We start from the raw sequence: 21003 nt of genomic DNA, 5'->3' as shown, positions 1-21003 counted from the left end.
TTATGCTACATGTAACATGGTCTTTTCCTAACATTTCCATATATGTTCTAATAAGTTATCACCAGAGACAAGAGTGTCACATGGGTCCCCATGCTGGGTATGAGACAAAGGTTGAACTTGGGAAGAGAGTGGGCAGGTAGGTGCCTTTTCTGTTTCAAGGGCCAGCTAGCTGGGAAGAAAATGACTACCAATTACACATTAGTGTTCACAAACAACACATTTTACCCTTTTGTAATGTACTTTTTCTTTCTGGACTGTCCTTAATATTCATTTCATCCTGATTTTCTTTGTATAAAATGGTGAGAAGTCACATGGTATAATTTGTCTTAGTCTTCCTACTCTACAAGTATGTCCTTAGTTGCTGTTGTAACATTCTCCTTATTTTTTGCATCTCTGATGATTCTCCACCCTTTTTCTTTCCCAGGTCCCTTTTCCTTTGTGAGACATGTGAGGCATCCTATACCTGCCTTTCATCAGTCAAAAGAATATCTTATCCCATTTACAAAACTCACTTTCCTCTCTCCCTTAGTCTTCTTGGCCACAGAAACTGTTTTACTTGTATATAAACACATATAGCATCTTAAATTAATGGAATACAATTGACAACTTTTTGTCTGGTTCTCCTATGTTCCTTAGCTTCAAACTTCTATTACAATATGGTTGAGTTATCTAGTTCCAAGTTAGATTTTCCTGTGTATGAGAAGAGAAATAGATCAAATTAAATGGTTATATCAAACAAACAAATGACATATGTATATATATGTATACATGCGTTTGTGCTTTTATTCTTTAAAAGGGACTCAGAAGCAATGCAGACATTAAGGGTGATGTCTGTTTCAAAAGGTGTGACAAACCAGTTTTCCATCAGTAAAGAAAAGTACCTGACATTGTGAGGATATAAATAGAGGACTGTGGGATGTTTGTGGTTTTAAAAAGCTTGAAGTTTACAAATTGTTTGAATTAAAATTCAAAAGTGAACATCTTTTTTTTAAACATAAGGATTCTAAACCATAAATGGAAAAATCTTTTATAAAGAGTAATTTTTTAAATCCTCAAAAAATCCTCAAAAACCATTTATTGAGCACTTATTACATGCCAGGGGCTGTTCTAAGTGAACACTACACTAATGTGTAGTAACACACTTCAGCTCACACGGCCTGGTGAGGTATTGGTCTAGTAAGTGGCAGAGCTAGGATTTTAACTCAGAGCCCCCATTCTTAACTACTCAATTCTACCACCTCACAAATCAGCAATTTAACTATTTATACTATCTCCTTGAAGGACTGTAACCTAATAAATACATTAACATTAGTTGTCCTGTTTTTGTTTCATATTATGAATTTTTATCGCACTATAACACAGGTGTTCACTGTATTTCTAAATGTCGGGTGTTCTTTAGCTAGTCCACAAACTAAATACCAATAAAACTGTCTATTTTTAGGATATTATAAATAGAATTACAAGTGGTGGTACCTAAATATTAAATATTTATAATATATTGCAAAACATTTTAAGTGGATACTTAAGGCAATTATTTTACTTTAGTTAATATCTTGGAAATGCTTTTTTCCCTTAGATTGGAAATTTGTTGTGAAGTATGCCTTGTATTTATTCTTCATTGTGTACCATTCTGTGGAATAGATTTCCTTGCTGAAACAGAATCTGGAGATGCAGCTTTCCCAGTCTCAGACTTCTTTGCAGCAACTGCAAGCCCAGTTCACACAAGAGCGACAACGACTTACACAAGAGCTTGAAGAATTAGAGGAACAACATCAACAGAGACATAAATCTTTGAAAGAAGCACATGTCCTTGCATTTCAAACTATGGAAGAAGAAAAGGAAAAGGAACAAAGAGTAAGTTTAATGTGATATATGTTCTGAGGTATCCGACAGCCTAATAATTATAAGCCTTCATGTTCTTAAGAATTCATTTTTTTGCCTCCAAAAAATTATATATTGCTTTATTTCATTGTGTTTTCTAGAATTTTTCTTGTGGGGGTCAGAATGATTAAGCATACATACTAGTTACACAGATTAAACTAGGGCCAACATTTTATTTCTGTTTCCCACCATAATGCCAAATTCATGCTATGACCGATACACCATCTGGTTTGTCGTATAATTGATGGTGGTTAAATAAATTTAGCATGGTCCTACTGAGTTGTAACCACTGTAATCACTTAATACTGTTTTGAACTTATAATTGCCTTTCATCAAATTTTTCAGTTTTCTGTCTCAGGTTGGATCTACAAAAGGCACAAATATCTAAGGAATTTATATTTTTTATCCCATATTTTTGTCCTCAGACTACTGCCCCTCCTATAAAAAATTCACAATAAAATGAAATTGGAGACATTTTAAAATAGTACAATTCCCTGTATACCTCCCCAAAGGCTATGTGAATAACTAGTGATACAGAAAGATCATACAAAAGAGATTTAAATCAAATAGATACATTATTCTTCTTCTGTGTAAGGCACTAGTTTGACATGTCGTAGTGTGATTAATTTTGGTTCAGTTTATTTCTTAACACTGTATTTTTCATTTTATTCTAAGGACTTTATAATTAAGATAAAATATTTGATAGAAAATGCAGTTTTACTAACAATAATTTGCACCATATATAGTAAATTAATGATATAGGTTGTTTTGTTTTTAAAAAAAATTTTTTTTAATGTTTTTATTTATTTTTGAGACACAGAGAGACAGAGCATGAGCAGGGGAGGGGCAGAGAGAGACAGGGAGACACAGAATCTGAAGCAGGCTCCAGGCTCTGAGCTGTCAGCACAGAGCCTGACATGGGGCTTGAACTCATGGAGGGTGAGATCATGACCTGAGCTGAAGGCAGACCAGACGCTCAACCGACTGAGCCACCCAGGCACCCCAATATAGGTTGTTTTCAATCCTTTATTTGGGTGCAGGCAACTATTTTAAGAAGTAGTAGGCTGTAAAGAAATTGTTAAAACAAAATCACATTCCATTAAAAACAAATGACTAGCCTATCCAATAAATTATAGTCTATCGATCTTATCTGGAAAGTTAAGGAAGTTTCATTGGTTAAAAATTGGGCCTTATTTCCATTATCCATGATGAATATAGATGCGAAAACTGTGAACAAAATATTAGCAAACCAAAATTAACAATACATTTAGAGAAATCCATACATCATGATCACATGGGATTTATTCCAGGGATACAAGAATGGTTCCATATCTGCAAATCAGTGTAATTTACTGCATTATTAAATGAAGGATAAAAATCACATGATCATCTCAGTAGATGCAAGGAAAAGCATTTGACAAAATTCAACATTCATTTATGATAAAAACTCTCAACAAAGTGGGTATAAATGGAACACGCCCTAATATAATAAAGGCTACCAGTGACAAAACCACAGCTAACATCATACTTAACAAAGAAAAGCTGAAAGCTTTTCCTCTAATACCAGGAACAAGACAAAGAAGCCCTCTTTCACCACTTTTGTTAAACATAGTATTCCAAGTCCCAGCCACAGCAATCAGACAAGAAAAAGAAATAAAAGGCATCCAGATTGATAAGGAAGAAGTAAAACTGTCACTATTTATAGATAACATGATACTATACATTGAAAATCCTAAAGAATCCACCAAAAAACTATTAGAATAAATGAATTCAGTAAAGTTGCAATATACAAAATTAATATATAGAAACCTGTTGGACACAGAAACCTGTTGGATATCTATACAGTAATAACAACTATCAGAGAAATTAAGAAAACCATCCCGGGGCGCCTGGGTGGCGCAGTCTGTTAAGCGTCCGACTTCAGCCAGGTCACGATCTCGCGGTCCGTGAGTTCGAGCCCCGCGTCAGGCTCTGGGCTGATGGCTCGGAGCCTGGAGCCTGTTTCCGATTCTGTGTCTCCCTCTCTCTCTGCCCCTCCCCCGTTCATGCTCTGTCTCTCTCTGTCCCAAAAATAAATAAACGTTGAAAAAAAAAAAAAAAAGAAAACCATCCCATGTACAATGGCATCAAAAGAGTAAAATACCTAGGAATAAATTTAACCAATGAGGTGGGACTTGTACTCTGAAAACTGACGTGGATGAAAGAAATTGAAGATAACACAAATAAGTGGAAAGATATGTCATGCTCCTGGATTGGAAGAATTAATATTGTTAAAATTTCCATGCTACCCAAGCAATCTCCAGCTTCAATGCAGTCACTATTGAAATTGCAATGGCATTCTACAAGAGTCTCATTTGAGACCTAGAGACCTCTGCAGGTTGAAAGTGTTGGAGAAACCTCTATCATACAAATGGATGTTATGTCAAAAGAAAACTGGGGTAGCAATACGTATATTGAACAAAACTAACTTTAGAACAAAGATTAACGAGACAAAGAAGGATACTTACATAATAATAAAGGGCATAGTCCAACAAGAGGATATGACTATTGTAAATATTTATGCAACCAACATGGGAACACCCAAATACATGAAGTAGTTAATAGCAAGCATAAAGGAACTAATTGATACTAGAACAATTATAGGGAACTTTACCACTGCACTTACATCAAAGGATAGATCATCTAAACAGAAGATCACCAAGGAAACAATGGCTTTGAATGACACATTGAACCAGAGAGATTTAACAGATATATTTAGAACATTCCATCCTAAAACAGCAAAATACACACTGTTTTCAAGTGCACATGAAATATTCTCCAGAATAGATCACATATTAGGCCACAAAACAAGCCTCAAAAAATACAAGAATGAAGTCATACCGTGTACCTTTTCTGACCTCAACGCTATGAAACTAGAAGTCAGCCACCAGAAAAAATCTGGAAAGACCACAAATACATGAAGGTAAATAACATGTTACTAAACAATGAATGGGTCAACCAGGAAATAAAAGAAGAAATTTAAAAGTACATGTAAACAAATGAAAATGAAAACACAACAGTTCAAAACCTTTGTGATGCAGCAAAGTGGTTCTAAGAGGGAAGTTTATAGCAATTCAGGCCTACCTCAGGAATCAAGAAGAATCTCAAATAAACAACCTAACCTTACAACAAAGGAACCAGAAAAAGAACAAACAAAACTTAAAACCAGCAGAAGGAAGGAAATAATAAAGATTAGAGCAGAAATAAATGATAATAGAGCTAAAAAAAAAATCACTGAAACCAGGAGGTGGTTCTTTGAAGAAAAAAAAAATGAATAAAATTGATGAACCTCTAGCCAGACTTATGAAGGAAAAAAAGACAAAGGACCCAAATAAATAAAACCAGAAGTGAGAGGGGAGAAATAACAACCAACACCACAGAAATGTGAGCAACTATAAGAGAATATTATGAAAAACTATATATCAATTAATTGGACAACCTAGGAAAGATGGATAAATTCCTAGAAACATGTAACCTGCCAAAATTGAAACAGGAGGAAATAAAGAAATTTGAGCAGACTGATAACCAACAAAAAAATTGCATCAGTAATCAAAAAACTCCCAACAAACAAAAGTCCAGGATCAGATGGCTTCACAGGTGAAATCTACCAAACATTTAAAGAGTTAATACCTACTCTTCCCAAAGTATTGCAAAAAATAGAGACGGAAATAAAACTGCCAAATTCATTCTATGGTGCCAGCATTATCCTGATACCAAAACCAGATAAAGACACCACTAAAAAAGAGACCAACAGGCCAGTATCTCTGATGAAACATAGATGCAAAACTCCTCAACAAAATACTAACAAACTGATTCCAACAATACAGTAAAAAAAATCATTCTCATGGTCAAGTGGGATTTATTCTCTGGTTGCAAGGGTTCAATATTCAGTCAGCGTGATACATCACATATGATCATTTCAAGAGATGGAGGAAAAGCATTTGACAAAGTACAACATTGATTCATAATAAAAACCTTTAACAAACTCAGTTTAGAGGAACATACGTCAACTAAATAAAGGCTTTATGTGAAAAACCTATAGCTAACATCACCCCCAATGGGGAAAAAAGAGCCTATCCTATAAGGTCAGGAAGAAGACCAGGATGTCCACTGTCACCACTTTTATTCAGCATGGTACTAGAAGTCCTAAACACAGCAATCAGATAACACAAAGAAATAAAAGACATCCATATTAGTAAGGAAGAAGTATAACTTTCATCCTTTGCAGATATGATATGATATATATGATACTACACAGAGAAAACCTGAAAGACTCCACACACACACACACACACACACACACACACACACACACACACACACAAAGGCTAGAACTGAAAAAATGAATTCAGTAAAGTTGTAGAATTCAAAATCAGTGTGCAGAAATCTATTGCATTTCTGTACACTAATAATGAAGCAGCAGAAAGTGGAATTAAGAAAATAATCCCATTTGTAATTGCACCAAAAATAATAAGATAGATACCTAGGAATAAACCTAACCAGAGAGGTGAAGGATCTATACTCTGAAAACTTTAAAACACTGACAAAAGAAATTGAAGATGACACAATGAAATGGAAAGACATTCCATGCTTATGGACTGGAAGAACAAATATTCTATTTAACAAATACTAAAATATGTATACTACTCAAAGAAATCTACACATTTAATGCAATCCCTATCAAATTACCAACAGCATTTTTCACAGAATTAGAACAAACAGTCCTAAAATATTTATGGAATTGCAAAAGATCCCAAATCGCCAAAACAAACTTGAAAAAGAAAAGCAAAACTGGAGTCATCACAATTCCAGACTTCAAGTTACACTACAAAGCTGTAGTAATGAAAACAGTGTGGACTGGCACAAAAATAGACATACAGATGAATGGAACAAAATAGAATATCCAGAAATAAACCCACAGTTTTCTGGTCAATTAATCTTTGACAAAGCAGGAAAGAATATCCAAAAATATCTCTTTGACAAGTGGTATTGAGAAAACTGGACAGCAACATGCAAAAGAATTAAACTGAACCACTTTCTTACATCATACACAAAAATAAATTCAAAATGAATTAAAGACCATGGGGCGCCTGGGTGGCGCAGTCAGTTAAGCATCCGACTTCAGCCAGGTCACGATCTCGCGGTCCGTGAGTTCGAGCCCCGCTCAGGCTCTGGGCTGATGGCTCGGAGCCTGGAGCCTGTCTCCGATTCTGTGTCTCCCTCTCTCTCAGCCCCTCCCCCGTTCATGCTCTCTCTCTGTCCCAAAAATAAATAAAAAACGTTGAAAAAAAAATTAAAAAAAAAAAAGACCTAAATATGAAACCTGAAACCATAAAAATCCTAAAAGAGAACACCAGCAATAATTCTCTTGACAACTTTCCATGGCAACTTTTTTCTAGAAAGGTTCCCTGAGGCAAGGGGTACAAAAACAAAAATAAGCTCAGGACTGCATCAAAAAAGGAAGCTTCTGCACAGTGAAGGAAACACTGAATGGAAGAAGATATTTGCAAATGACATAGCTAATAAAGGATTAGTATCCAAAATACAAAAAGAACTTTCTATGACTCAACACCCAGAAAAGAAATAATTCAATTAAAAATAGGCAGAAGACATGAACAGACATTCCTCCAAATAAGACATACAGATGGCCAACACATTCATAAAAAGATGCTCAACATCACTTATCTTTACAGAAATGCAAACCAAAACTACAATGAGAGATGACCTCACACCTGTCAGAATGGCTAAAATCAGTAACATAGGAAACAACAGGTGTTGACAAAGATGTGGAGGAAGAGGAACCCTTGGGGTGCCTGGGTGGCTCAGTCGGTTAAGTGATTCTTGGTTTTGGCTCAGGTCATGATCTCATGGTTTGTGAGTTTGAGCTCTGCATCGGGCTCTGTGCTGGTAGTGCGAGCCTGCTTGGGATTCTCTCTCTCCCTCTCTCTCTGCCCCTTCCCCGTTTGTACTGTCTCTCTCTCTCTCTCAAAAATAAGTAAATAAAAACTTTTTTTAAAAAAAGGAACCCTCTTGAACTATTGGTAGGAATGCAAACTGGTGCAGCCACTATGGAAAACAGTATGAAGGTTCCTCAAAAAATTAAAAACAGAAATACCTGAGGCGCCTGAGTGGCTCAGTCAGTTAAGCATCTGACTCTTGATTTTGGCTCAGGTCATAATCTCAGTTTGTGAGATTGAGCCCTGTATCAGGCTCTGTGCTGACAGCATGGAGCCTGCTTGGGATTCTCTCTCTCCTTCTCCCCTGCCCATGCCCTCTTTAAAAAAATAAACATTAAAAAAAATAAACTACCCTATAATCCAGCAATTGCCCTACTGGGTATTTACACAAAGAATACAAAAACACTAATTCAAAGGGATATATGTACCCCTATATTTATAGCAGAAGTATTTATAATAGTCAATATATGGAAGCAGCCCAAGTGTCCATTGATAGATGAATGGATAAAGATGTGGTATATATATCCAGTGGAATATTATTCAGCTATAAAATAGAATGAAATCTTGCTTTTTTAGTGACATAGATGGAGCTAAAGACTATAATGCTAAGTGAAATAAGTCAATCAGAGAAAGACAAATACCATATAATTTTACTCATATGTGAAATTTAAGAAAAGAAAAACAAATGAGCAAAAGGAAATGAAAGTTAGAGGCAAACCAAGAAACAGACTCATAAGTATAGAGAACAAACTGGATGGTTACCAGAGGCGGGTAGATGGGTTCGAAGATGGGTGGAATAGGTGATGGGGATTAAGGAATTCACTTGTCATGATGAACACTGAGTGTTTAATATAAAAACAATAAAAAAAATCCCTTCTCCCCAGAAGTTAATGTTTGTGTATATAATGTGAATTGAAAATAAACAGCAATTTAATTTTTTAAAAATGCAATGGCGTCTTTCACAGATTTAGAACAAATAATCCTAAGAATTTGTATGGAATTACTGCAAGACCCTGAACAGCCAAAGTAATCTTGAGAAAGAACAACAGAACTGGAGCTATCACTCTTCCTGATTTCAAACTATACTACTAAGCTATAGAAATCAAAACAGTATGGTACTGGCACAAAAACACAGACCAATGGAACAGAATACAGAGCCCAGAAATAAACCCATGGTCAATTAGTTTACAACAAGAATATATAATGGGAAAAAGACAGTCTCTTCAATAAATGATGCTCGGAAAAATGTGCAAAAGAATGAAACTGAACCACTTTCTTATACCATATACAAAAATAAACCCCAAATGGATTAAAGACCTGGGGCGTCTGGGTGGCTCAGTCAGTTGAGCATACAACTCTTCATTTCGGCTCAGTCCTGATTCCAGGGTCATGGGAACAAGTCCTGCATCAGGCTGTGTGCTGGGTATGGATTCTACTTAAGATTCTCTCTCTCTTCCTCTGCCCCTCTCTCCTGCTCTCTCTCTAAAAAAGAAGAAAAAAGTAAAAAAAACATTTTTTAATTAAAAGTAAAAAAGCTTTTGCTAGTAAAGGAAACCATCAATAAAACAAAAAGGCAACTCAATGAATGGGAGAGGATATTTGCAAATGATTTATCCAATAAAAAATTACTATTCAAAATATATAAAGAACTTATAGAACTCAACACCAAAAAACCACAGTCTGATTAAAAAAACAGGTGGGAGACCAGAATAAACATTTTCCAAAGAAGGCATACAAATGGCCAAAGGATACAGGAAAAGATACCCAATATCACTAATCATCAAGGAAATGCACATCAAAACCACAATGAGATATCACCTCTCAGAATGGCTGGTATTAAAAGACAAGAAATAACAAGTGTTGGCAAGGATGTGGAGAAAAGGGAATGTAAATTGGTACAGCCATTGTGGAAAACAGTATGGAGGTTCCCCCCAAAATTAAAAATAGAGCTCCTGCGTGATACAGCAATTTCCCTTCTGGGTACTTATCTGAAGAAAATGAAAAGATATCTGCACTCCTGTATTCATGGCAGCACTATTTAAAATAGCCAAGATATAGAAGCAACCTAAGTGTCCATCGGTAGATCAACGGATAAAGTGTGTGTGTGTGTGTGTGTGTGTGTGTGTGTGTGTGTGTGTGTGTGTGTGTGTGTATCTTGTCATACACATACACACACACACACACAATGGAATATTACTCAGCCATTAAAAGAATGAAATCTTGCCATTTGTGATAACATGGGTGGACCGGGGGGTATTATACTAAGTGAAATAAGTCAGAGAAAGGCAGATACTGTAGGATTTCACTTGTATGTAGTGAACAAAAAGAAAACAAATGAACAAACAAAACCTAAACAGACTAAGAAATGCAGAGAATGAACTTGTGGTTGCCAGATGGGAGGAGATGGGGGCGGGGAGGGGGGGAATGAGCAAAGTAGGTGATGGGGATTAAGGGGTACAAACTTCCAATTATAAAAGAAGACCTGGAGATGTAGTAAAGTACAATATAAGCAATATAGCAATATAGTCAGTAATATTATAATAACTTTGTATGGTGATAGATGGTGATTACACTTCTGGTGACTATTTCATAGTGTTCATAAATGTTGAATCAGTATGTTGTATCTGAACCTAATACTGTATGTTATCTGTACCTTAACAAAGGTGCATGCGCGCGCGCGCGCGCACACACACACACACACACACACACACACAATTAGACCTGATTGTTAAATAATCTTTTTTGTTGGTATCATTTGTGAATGAGAATAACATATAACCTCTTGTATCAGTACTTTAATTTTACACATTCAGTCTCTTTAGAACGTTAATCATTTTTCAAAAGTTGTGCATCACTAGGTAGCTAAGCTACCTAAGTAACTAAAGTTGTCTAGATTAAAAGTTCCATATTTTACTATATTTAAAGAAACCTGTGCTTTATTTTTCAGAAATAAAACACTTGAGAAACAGTGAGCATAAGTAACCAAATATTAACTTATAAAAACAGGATTTTAGAGTAATGGCTAGGGAAATATAGCCCTAGTTACAACATGGTATCTTTCTCAGAAACCTTTCATGTTACAGATTATGGTAAGAAAAACCCTTCTTGTCAGTTCAGTCTGTATCCTTGAGGTACGCTGAGCTCTGTTTTTCTCCCGTGGCCACATAACTTCTCTTAGTTTTAGCCACATATATGTAGTCTATTTTCTCTGGTTAGGCTTGTAGAACTAATCATGTGAGAGGTTTGTTTACTTTTCCAGTTCCCTACTCTCACAGATTTTCTTCTGTTCCCAAATGCCTGTAGAAAGTCATTACAAAATATTTGATAAGGTTTGAGTTGTAAAAGCCATCTGTCATCTGTCTTTTCCTGATCAGAAGGAGATCTTTTCTTGTTAATGCCCTCCTCCTCTCTTCCTAAGTTTGTGCACACCGAAGAAATATTTGTTCATTTAGGTGCCTTACACCCCTCAACAACTTCAGAAAATGACTTTAGTGGAAAACTACCTTAGGTAAAGGGCTGACATCCCAATTTAAACACAATACATTGGATCAACTGGTTTCATAAGGATTGTTCTACTGAAGTGACCCTTTTAATTTAGTTTCTAATGGTTGTTATCTTATATATAAAATATCCTTGAAGATGAATTAAAAATGCCTTGTTTTTCTTAAATAACTGAGTTTTAGTAATTTATTTATTTTTTGCCTCCCCCCACAATTTTTTATTTTGCTTTCATTTTCTTTCCTGTATTCTAACATAATAAATTGAATACATTTCTCCTGTTTTAGGCTCTTGAAAATCATTTACAACAAAAACATTCTGCAGAGCTTCAGTCATTAAAAGATGCACATAGAGAGTCAATGGAGGGCTTCCGGATAGAAATGGAACAGGAACTTCAGACTCTTCGGTTTGAATTAGAAGATGAAGGAAAGGCTATGCTTGGTATTTTGAAAGGATTATAATCTTGTCATATTTATTTGTATCTTCTTTAAAATTCAACATGAAATGACAAAGTTTTATTTTTAATTTTTGACACACCAAAATGAGTATCTAAGTGTTTTGCATATTTGAAGTTATCAGATGAAGAGGTGAGTATGGAGGAGTAGAATGGATAGAACACAATGAAGTGAGGTCCCCTCACCTTTCTCCGTACTCTGGCTATGTAAGCAGCACTCACTGGGGCTTCCACCTATTAAGAGACTAAATGGAGTTGCCCTGACTTTCCAGTGACCGAAAGGAGTAGATAAGTATGGAGCCACACGTCCTTAGACATGATAGTCATATGGGTTGTTTGTTTTTGTTTCTGTTTTTGTTTTTCCCACTTCAGGATTTTGTTTGTATGAGAAAACTCTTTAGGTCTGACTTTTTGCTTAGGTATTTTTCAGATATTTTTTATTGGGATTTTAATCTTTGAAGTGTTCAAATCACTACCCTTCTTATGAAGAGATCAGTTGAGTTTTGAAGAAATACTGCATAGGTATTTAAAGAGTTTGGGGGTGGGAGGGTTTGGTGTTGTTTGGTAACTTTATTCCTACCATCTCATTTTCCTTCTGTTTGTTTTTTTCCCTAAAATCTCTTAATATAAGTTTTTATTGTATGTTGTCACATTTCAGTGGCATATGCTTTCTAAGTAGGAATTGGAAACAGAGAAGACCAAAGTGTTGTGAATACTTTGGGCCTCAAAGGCAAAGCCATTTGACCCAATACATCATCTCTATTATTGCTGGGAGCCCTAGGCCAGGTCGTCATAGTTCTCTCCTCTTCCTCTGTGACAAGACACTGCAATAGCCAGGGTGAAAATCATCGTGAGAATGTTTATCAAACATTTGTGGAATACCTGTTTACATGCTACAGAAACTGCTGAGCAAGGAGAACTAAAAAGTGAACTGCTGCTCTGTCTTTACATACAAGGAGCATACAGTCCAATGCAGAGGTAGCCTCTGGAGAATTCTGGCCCAAGGGAAGCACAGACTTTCCACAACTGTATGAAAAGAAGTAGAAACAGGCCAAGTGTTAGCACTATTGTTTAGTCCATTGAAACTTGATTAAATACCTCTTTGTTGACAAAAGGACTTTTTGTGATTTTAATTAAACTTTTTTATTTTGAGATAGTTATAGATTCATATGAGCTTGTAAGAAATAATACAGAGAGATCCTCTGAACACTTTAGACAGTTTCCCCCAGTGGTAACATCTTTCAAAACTGTAGTTCATATCACAACCAGGATACTGACATTGATACTGTCAAGACAGAACACTCCCATTACCATGAGGATCCCATTTATAGCAACACCTACTTCCCTTTCCTCCCCACCTTTGATGCCTGGTAACCATTAATCTGTTATCCATTTCTATTATTTTGTCGTTTAAAAAATGTTATAAATGGAATAACATATCACCTTTTGGTGATTGTTTTTTTTTTCACTCAGCATAATTCTCTGGAGATTCATCCAGGTTGTCGTATGTATCAATAGTTTGTCCCTTTTTATTGCTGAAGGACAATTGTTATTCTTTACCCATTGAAGGACATCTGGTGTTTTCAGTTTTGTGTAAGAGTAAGCTTTCATTTCTCTGAGATAAATGCCTAGGAGTAGAGTTGCTGGATCATATGATGATTGTAGGTTTAGTTAAGAAACTGTTTTCCAGAGTGGCTGTACCTTTTCACATTCTCACCAGCAATGAATGAGTGACAGTTTCTTTCACATCCTTACCAGCATTTGATGTCACTGTTTTGTATTTTAGCCATTCAGATAGGAGTGTGGTATTACCTCATTGTGAATTTTACTTTGCACTTCTCTAATGGCTACTTATGTTGAACATGTTTTCAGGTATTCATTTGCCATCTGTATATCTTTTCTAACTGGATTGTTTGTATTTTTACTGTTGAGTTTTGGGAGTTCTTCATGTATTCTAGGTACCAGTCCTTTGTCAGGATCCTTCAGGTCTACATTTTGCACCCCTTATACTATTGAAATTACTGTCCCTGAAGTCACCATTGAACTATGAAATTCCAAATTCATATATTCTCACTAGCTCTCATCATATTTGCTCTGTCTGCATCATTTGACCTCTTTGACCTTCTTGAATCTTCTTTTCCCATTGGTCTCCATGATCGTATACTCACCGCACTGCATTCTGACCTCTGCTTTTTAAGAATCTTCACTTGCTGCTCCTGTTTTCTATGCATCTGTTAAATATGGCTGTTTCCCAATCTTTAGTCCCCAGCCTTTTGGTCTGTTTTTCAGTCTTCAGGCTTTTCCCGGTTGATTGGATTCACAGCTATGGCTCCAACTACTGTCTATTGTGCTAGTGACTCCAAATATGTATTTCGAGACCGAACTCCTTTCCTTGTGAATTAGATTTCTATTTCTTATTGCATATTAGAAAGTTAGATATTGTAAGTTATATTCTATATTTTTAAATATTAGCTTACCATCTTTCTCAAGCCCAAAGTGTATTGCCATTCCTGTACCTTCCATTTTAACTAAGACTGTCACTGTTTACCCAGTTGCCCAAACCAGGAAGCTAGGAGAACTTATTTTCTTTTGCTTCCACATTCTGTTATTTCCTCCACTTTTCATAGTCATATCATTTTTCACCTGGGTTATTGTCATAACCTTCTCGCTGATCTTTGTTCCTTCAGTTCATCCTTCAGACTCCAGTCTGGCTAATCTGTGTAAGACTCAAATCTCACCATGTAACTTCCCAACTTTAAATCCTTCACTGATTCCCATATACCACCTCACTGCCTGTCAAGTTTTTCCACTGAAGCCGCCCTTCATACCAGGGGAGACTAAACTTATGCCCTATGTGGAGGCCTCAGGAAGAGCCTAAATTGACTAGCTACAAGCACAGCATTTCTTTGAAGTCATCTTATGTTTTAGCTTTAGAATATATAATTTGCATTTTACTCACATCTCCTTTGTATTAACATGAAAGTAATGACTTTCCCCTAAATCTTTAAGTACAGTTCATGTTTCAGATGATGATATTGTATACGCTAAAAGTCCCTCAGATATACTGCCACACATATCCCAGACTGAGAACCATGAACCTAAACATAAATTTAAAAGCATTTTATGCTACAACTTTCTCAGACTGGGCTCCATTTTCTTTCCAGTATGACCACATGTTCTGTGGGCATCTGCCACACCATCTTCCTATAGTTTACCTGATAAATTAGGTTCTCTCTGCTTTTGCATATCTTATCCCTTTCTCATTTATGCTTTTCTCTTTCTCCACTTGGAGAACCCCTAATCAGTGCTATAGACTGAGGCCCTGTGACAGTTCCTTTGTGATAGCATTCCTAATTTCCTTCTCCTAGGAAACGGTGCTTCCACTGCTATGCTTTCCTCATAACTAATATTCATTTCTGATATTCCACTTAATTCCCTGGCATGATGCCTTTCCCTGTTGCCTATGCAGTTATTAGAACAGGGTCATATTTTGTTCTCCCTTAGTATAGTACCAGACATTCAGTAAATGTGGATTGTATCAAATAATCTCAAATTCAAATAAAAATGATGATTTACAAATCACTAAGAGCACTCACCAGCCAGTGTTTAACATCTTTCAGAAATATTGTGGAAGAATTCTTACCTGGGTGGGAAGTTGCTTCCTAAATGAATATATGTTGTGGTATTATTCAGCTCTAAAATGATGTTATTCCAGTAGTGAATGAGAAAAGTTAAAAATATTTCATTTCCATTAGCACCTTACTGCCAAACTCAAAGCATATATGGAAATTCCTTGATCTGTTGAGCAGATGAAAATTTTCTTGTTCTTATCAAAGCTGGATGACCTTTAAATTCATGACATTCTATGACAGTCTATGATATTTTAATGGGCATATACAAGTGTCCTAATTTTAAAAACAATATTCTGTGACTTTTATAATTTTTACGTAAAGTATCAGTAATATTTTTCAATATACTAAAGCTCTTTTTTCCCTCGGATTCCAGCTTCCTTACGATCAGAACTAAACCATCAACATGCGGCTGCAATTGATTTGTTACGGCACAGTCATCATCAAGAATTGGCAGCTGCTAAAATGGAATTAGAACGAAGCCTAGATATTAGCAGAAGACAGGTAAAGAAGAACATGTTATGGGATGATTCCTTAAATGTGGATAGATCTGAATGTTCACAATTTTCTGAAAATTTTGTAATAACTAGTATTTACATTAGTTACTATTTACTACCTATATTGAAGAGCTTTATTTTTAAAGGGAAATAAGGTAATTTGACTTATTATATTGGTCATAAAATTACATTTTATGACTTTTTAATTGAATATATTGAATTTTACTTGCATCCTGAGAAAGCGATCAATGAAATATGAATAACATAAAGAGTAAAGACAGAATACCATAAAACAGCATTGTCTATAGGCGGACCTCTTCTGTATCTGCTATCTACTGTGGTAGTCACTGGCCACATGGGCCAAATATGTCTAGTGTGACCAAGGACCAGGATTTTCAATTTTGTTTAATTTTAAATCATTTAAACTTGAATTTAAGTAGTCATGCTGGATAGCATAGCTATGGAAGTAGTAGGTCCTCAAAAAAAAAAAAAAAAATATTTCCATACCACTCTAGCACAGGTAATATTTATGCTTTTTAAACTTCACTCTTTAATGAAGTGTACTTCCTTTAATTAGAGAATTTATGATCTTGAATATATGTCTATCCAGGTGGAGGGATTTCTAGGCATAGTGTAATGAAGTCCATTATTTTTTAGACTTAAGACTTTTACTTTGTTAGTCTTTAGCTTTGTTAAATGATCAGCTCAAATTTTCTCTTCATTGCTATGAAGTTTTAAATGAGCCACCTTATAATCATGGAGGGAAGTTCTATCGTCAACTATGCTGACACTGAAATTGACAATATCTAGTAGACATTGTGAAAAACAGTGACTTCTAGGAATATGGAAGGGAGCTTATCTTTCAGACAAGGTAACTGTTAGATCAGCACAAAGCAGACAAAGTCTGCTTTCTAAACCATATGATATGTGTGTGTTGGGATGGCCTCCCTAGATGCAGAGAATTTTTAGATTAAAGGACAGTGGTGCTAGCATTTTACTGTAAGCCCATATAACTTGGTGAGTATGTAGGAGCCCTGCATTCTAATTTGAGCTCTGCCATTCATATACATCCTCCTTGAACAGGTATCTCTTGGGTATTGGTTTCCTTGTCTGTAAAATGTGTGGGAAATTGCATTTTATGGTCTTTTGGGCCTCTTGTCACCCTGATATTATCCATATAAACTGTATCCATATAAACACTTCATATATATATGGAAAAAGAAGAGCCTTTAGATTTTTTTCAGCAGTTTGCTTTCGAAGCAGTGTCATTACATTTGACATTCCAGTATGTCGTTTTCTTTCCTTTAGATAAATGCAGAAAGCAAATATTAGAATACGTTTAAGAATTATTTGTAGGGGTACCTGGCTGGCCGAGTTGGTAGAGCATGCAATTCTTGATCTCGGGGTTGTGAGTCCAAGTTCCGCATAGAACTTACTTTAAAAAATAATTATTTGTATTTTGCAGAGTAAGGAACATATGTGTAGAATAACAGATCTACAAGAGGAATTAAGGCACAGAGAGCATCACATCTCAGACTTGGATAAGGAGGTACAGCACCTTCATGAAAATATAAGTGCCCTAACTAAAGAATTGGAATTTAAGGGGAAAGAAATTCTCAGAATACGAAGTGAATCTAACCAACAGATGAGGTATGTCATTAATCACAACAGACAGAATATACAGTGTTACCTGAAAGACTGCTATAATAGTAGTTAGCAATACATGCTTATTTTTATGACTAGACTGCCTTCTCGTAGATATTGAAGACCACTCCTTTATTTGTTGATGGCTGTAATTTAGAACATAGATAAAATGTTGGTATTTTGAATAATATGTATGTACTCATTAACTTTGGAAACTATACAATTAACTAAAAGCTTTATAAAATGTAATTTAAAAAGCATTAAAGGAGACAACTTTAACAAACTCAAAGATAGGAGCAAAGTAAGTTATTTTAGGCTATTTCCATTAATTTTCTCTATATTATACATAAAACCATTTCAAATCTGTAGAATATAGAAAGTTTTGAAAGCTTGATTTCAGAATAACATTTTCTTAACCAAAAATAAACAGGTTGCATGAACAAGATTTAAACAAGAGACTTGAAAAAGAGCTGGATGTCATGACAGCAGACCACCTCAGAGAGAAAAATATCATGCGGGCAGATTTTAATAAGACTAACGAGCTACTCAAGGAAATAAATGCAGCTTTACAAGTGTCGTAAGTCATATTATATTAAAGAAAATTCATATGTGGGACGTAAACTGAGGAGACTGTGTCTAACCTCAGATTAGCTATTCTTTTTAAATCTAATTAAGGGATACTTAAAAAAGAAAACATAAGTGCTATATTCCAGATGGTAATTGCAGTATGATATTTTATTTAACGAGAATAAGGCAATTGAATGTTTCTCAGCTGCCACTGTTCTGGTTCTGCTAGGACAGTCCTTGCCTAAAGCCTGTCCCTCAGGATCTTGAACCGACATGCCATGGTGAAAACTCCAAAGATGTCCATTATATAATATTAAATACAAAGGGCATATTGTGGCCAAAAGGAATATTATGATCCTATACATAAACTAATAATACATATTTTATATACAAATATCAAAAAATCTTGAAAAACAAATACAGAATTTTAATGACAGTACTTCCATCTAGAGAGTGGATTATAGGGTATTGGAGGTGGGGAAGAGCAAAAACTATAAAAATATACTCTACAGAGAGATTGTTGGAATTCATACAAACATTTAATATTGATTTGAAAAATTAGTGCAAGTTAAACATCACAGATAGTTACTACTCATACATAGTAACTCCAGTATTGTTAAAACCAAGATTTATCACTGTTGCCTAATGTTTTAAGAAAGTATTTAGGGGCGCCTGGGTGGCGCAGTCGGTTAAGCGTCCGACTTCAGCCAGGTCACGATCTCACGGTCCGGGAGTTCGAGCCCCGCGTCAGGCTCTGGGCTGATGGCTCGGAGCCTGGAGCCTGTTTCCGATTCTGTGTCTCCCTCTCTCTCTGCCCCTCCCCCGTTCATGCTCTGTCTCTCTCTGTCCCAAAAATAAAATAAAACGTTGAAAAAAAAAAATTTAAAAAAAAAAAAAAAAAAAAAGTATTTAATAGCTTTTCTCTTTTCTCCACATTTCTAAACTCTTATAGCCAATGTGCAAATAACATTCACTCCATCTCTGTGCCCTAAACCCTGGTCCAACTTAAATTATTTTAGAATTAATTAATCTACTCTAAACTGCTGCTGCTGCAAATGGTTTATTCACCTTTAGTCTATCTTCTTCCAGTCAATTTAAAATGCTGAATAAAAATATGTAAATATCTCCACATAGTTCAGTAAAGTCAAAATAGTGACTAATCCCGTTAACCTTAGTCTCAAAGTGAAACTTAAACTCCTAGTGTCACTGTGCCTTATCCACCTGTGTCCACCACACTGACAGTTTCCTTCTGAGATTCTGTTACGTTTCCTCTACAGTCTAGAATAATCTGTTGTTACTACCTGATTACCTATCCCCATCTAAATATCTCCTCACATTTTATTCATTTAACTGATTAAGCTTCATAGTTGCTTTTGTTACATATATGTAACATATACAACCACATTCACTTCAGCTGAAACAAAAAACAGACCCCAGTTGTTGGTATTTACTTCAGTGGTGGCTTCTCAAGTGAAGTACTCTGCAATGGACACACAGGATTTTCGCATTAGTAGGCACTTGAATGTTTCCTGAATGCATTTTTTGAGAATTCTAACATTTATCACATTATGAAGTTATACTTGAAATGATGAGGAGACCTGTGAGATCATTTTTCCAGTCACGATGATTTCTGGTGTTTCCTGGTTTTGGAGGTAATATTTAAATCCTTTTGAGCTACAGTAAGAGCTCAGGTATCTTCCATGTAGAAGAGTGCATCCATCACCTTAGGCATTTTGCAAAAATTAGTTACAGTAAACCCCACTCTTGGCTTTCCCTTCTCCTGGCCTCAGTGTTACTCATTGAGCAGAGACTGAAATCCTGGTATCTCCCTCTTCACAGTCTGAAAAAACATGCTCACAAAAATAACCTGTGTCTATCCATGTGTCCTGTCTCCTTAGGAATGTTAATTTACAAAGATTAAAGATTTATTTCTACTTTATTCTGTTTTATATGGTTTTACACATTAGGAATTTTCAGTAGATAGTAAATAACTTTGTTTTGCTAATTATGGTAATTTTTAATTGAATTAGTATTACTCATGAGTCAAATATTTGATCTGCTTTTCTAGATCTACCACTTGTTTTAGACTTCAGCTAGATCCATGTTAACCAACTGTATTTCTTTTTCCACCAGAAAACTGCTATCATACAATTAGTCTCTAGTTTAGGTATTTACTCTTTTAGTTGAAACCAAACACACACTCAAATAAATGTATTTAGACCAGGGCTGCCCAGATTTTTCTATGATAACGAAAATGTCCTGTATCTGCTCTGCCCAGTACAGTTGTTACTAGCCACAATGGCTGTTGACCATTTGAATTGTGGCTAGTGCCACCAAGGAATTGAATTTTTAATTTCATTTTAATTAATATAAATATAAATAGCCACGTATGGACTAGTGGCTACCATATTGGGAAAGCACAGTTTCTTGTTTTTGTTTTTTTGAGAGAGACAGAGACAGACAGAGTTTGCAAGCAGGGGAGGGATAGAGACAGAGGGAAACACAGGATCCGAAGCAGGCTTCAGGCTTTCAGCTGTTGACACAGAGCCCGATGCGATGCTCGAACTCACAAATCGCAAGATCATCATGACCTGAGCCAAAGTCAGACAATTAACCAACTGAGCCACCCAGGCACCCCTGGAAAGCACAATTTTAGACAATTGAGATATTTCTGCCCCATATCCTTAAATGCAGCGTGCTTGGATCTGCTGAATGCCTTCATCAGTGGTGATGAGCAGGGAGACTGCATTCCAGGTTAAGGAGCTGGGGGGACACAGCATTTGAACTATTCTTAGCCTGTTGCAAAGGACTATGGACACCTTACTGAAGTTCCTAAT

At 35.8% G+C, this 21003-nt stretch overlaps 1 protein-coding gene across 11 annotated transcripts in view; it reads left to right on the top strand.

Moving 5' to 3' along the window:
- Positions 1 to 21003, top strand: part of FAM184A (family with sequence similarity 184 member A) — a 124004-nt gene that overhangs the window by 91231 nt on the left and 11770 nt on the right. For 8 of the 11 annotated variants that reach the window (XR_015251505.1, XM_025925662.2, XM_086707696.1 and 5 more), the window contains 5 exons: positions 1642 to 1854; positions 11663 to 11816; positions 15835 to 15962; positions 17421 to 17605; positions 18030 to 18176. Coding sequence is in view for 10 of the 11 variants with exons in the window: in XM_025925662.2 (XP_025781447.1) it covers positions 1642 to 1854; positions 11663 to 11816; positions 15835 to 15962; positions 17421 to 17605; positions 18030 to 18176 (827 nt within the window). In the remaining variant the exon portion in view is untranslated. The remainder of the gene's footprint in view (positions 1 to 1641; positions 1855 to 11662; positions 11817 to 15834; positions 15963 to 17420; positions 17606 to 18029; positions 18177 to 21003) is intronic. The other 3 variants (XM_086707703.1, XM_086707701.1, XM_086707700.1) reach the window with 1 other exon arrangement.

Source organism: Puma concolor, chromosome B2 (assembly GCF_028749965.1).
Source record: "Puma concolor isolate L17-30 chromosome B2, mPumCon1.1.hap2, whole genome shotgun sequence".
Taxonomy (NCBI): Eukaryota; Metazoa; Chordata; class Mammalia; order Carnivora; family Felidae; genus Puma; species Puma concolor.
Note: the sequence above shows the minus strand (reverse complement) of the source record. Positions and strands in the feature narration are given on the sequence as shown.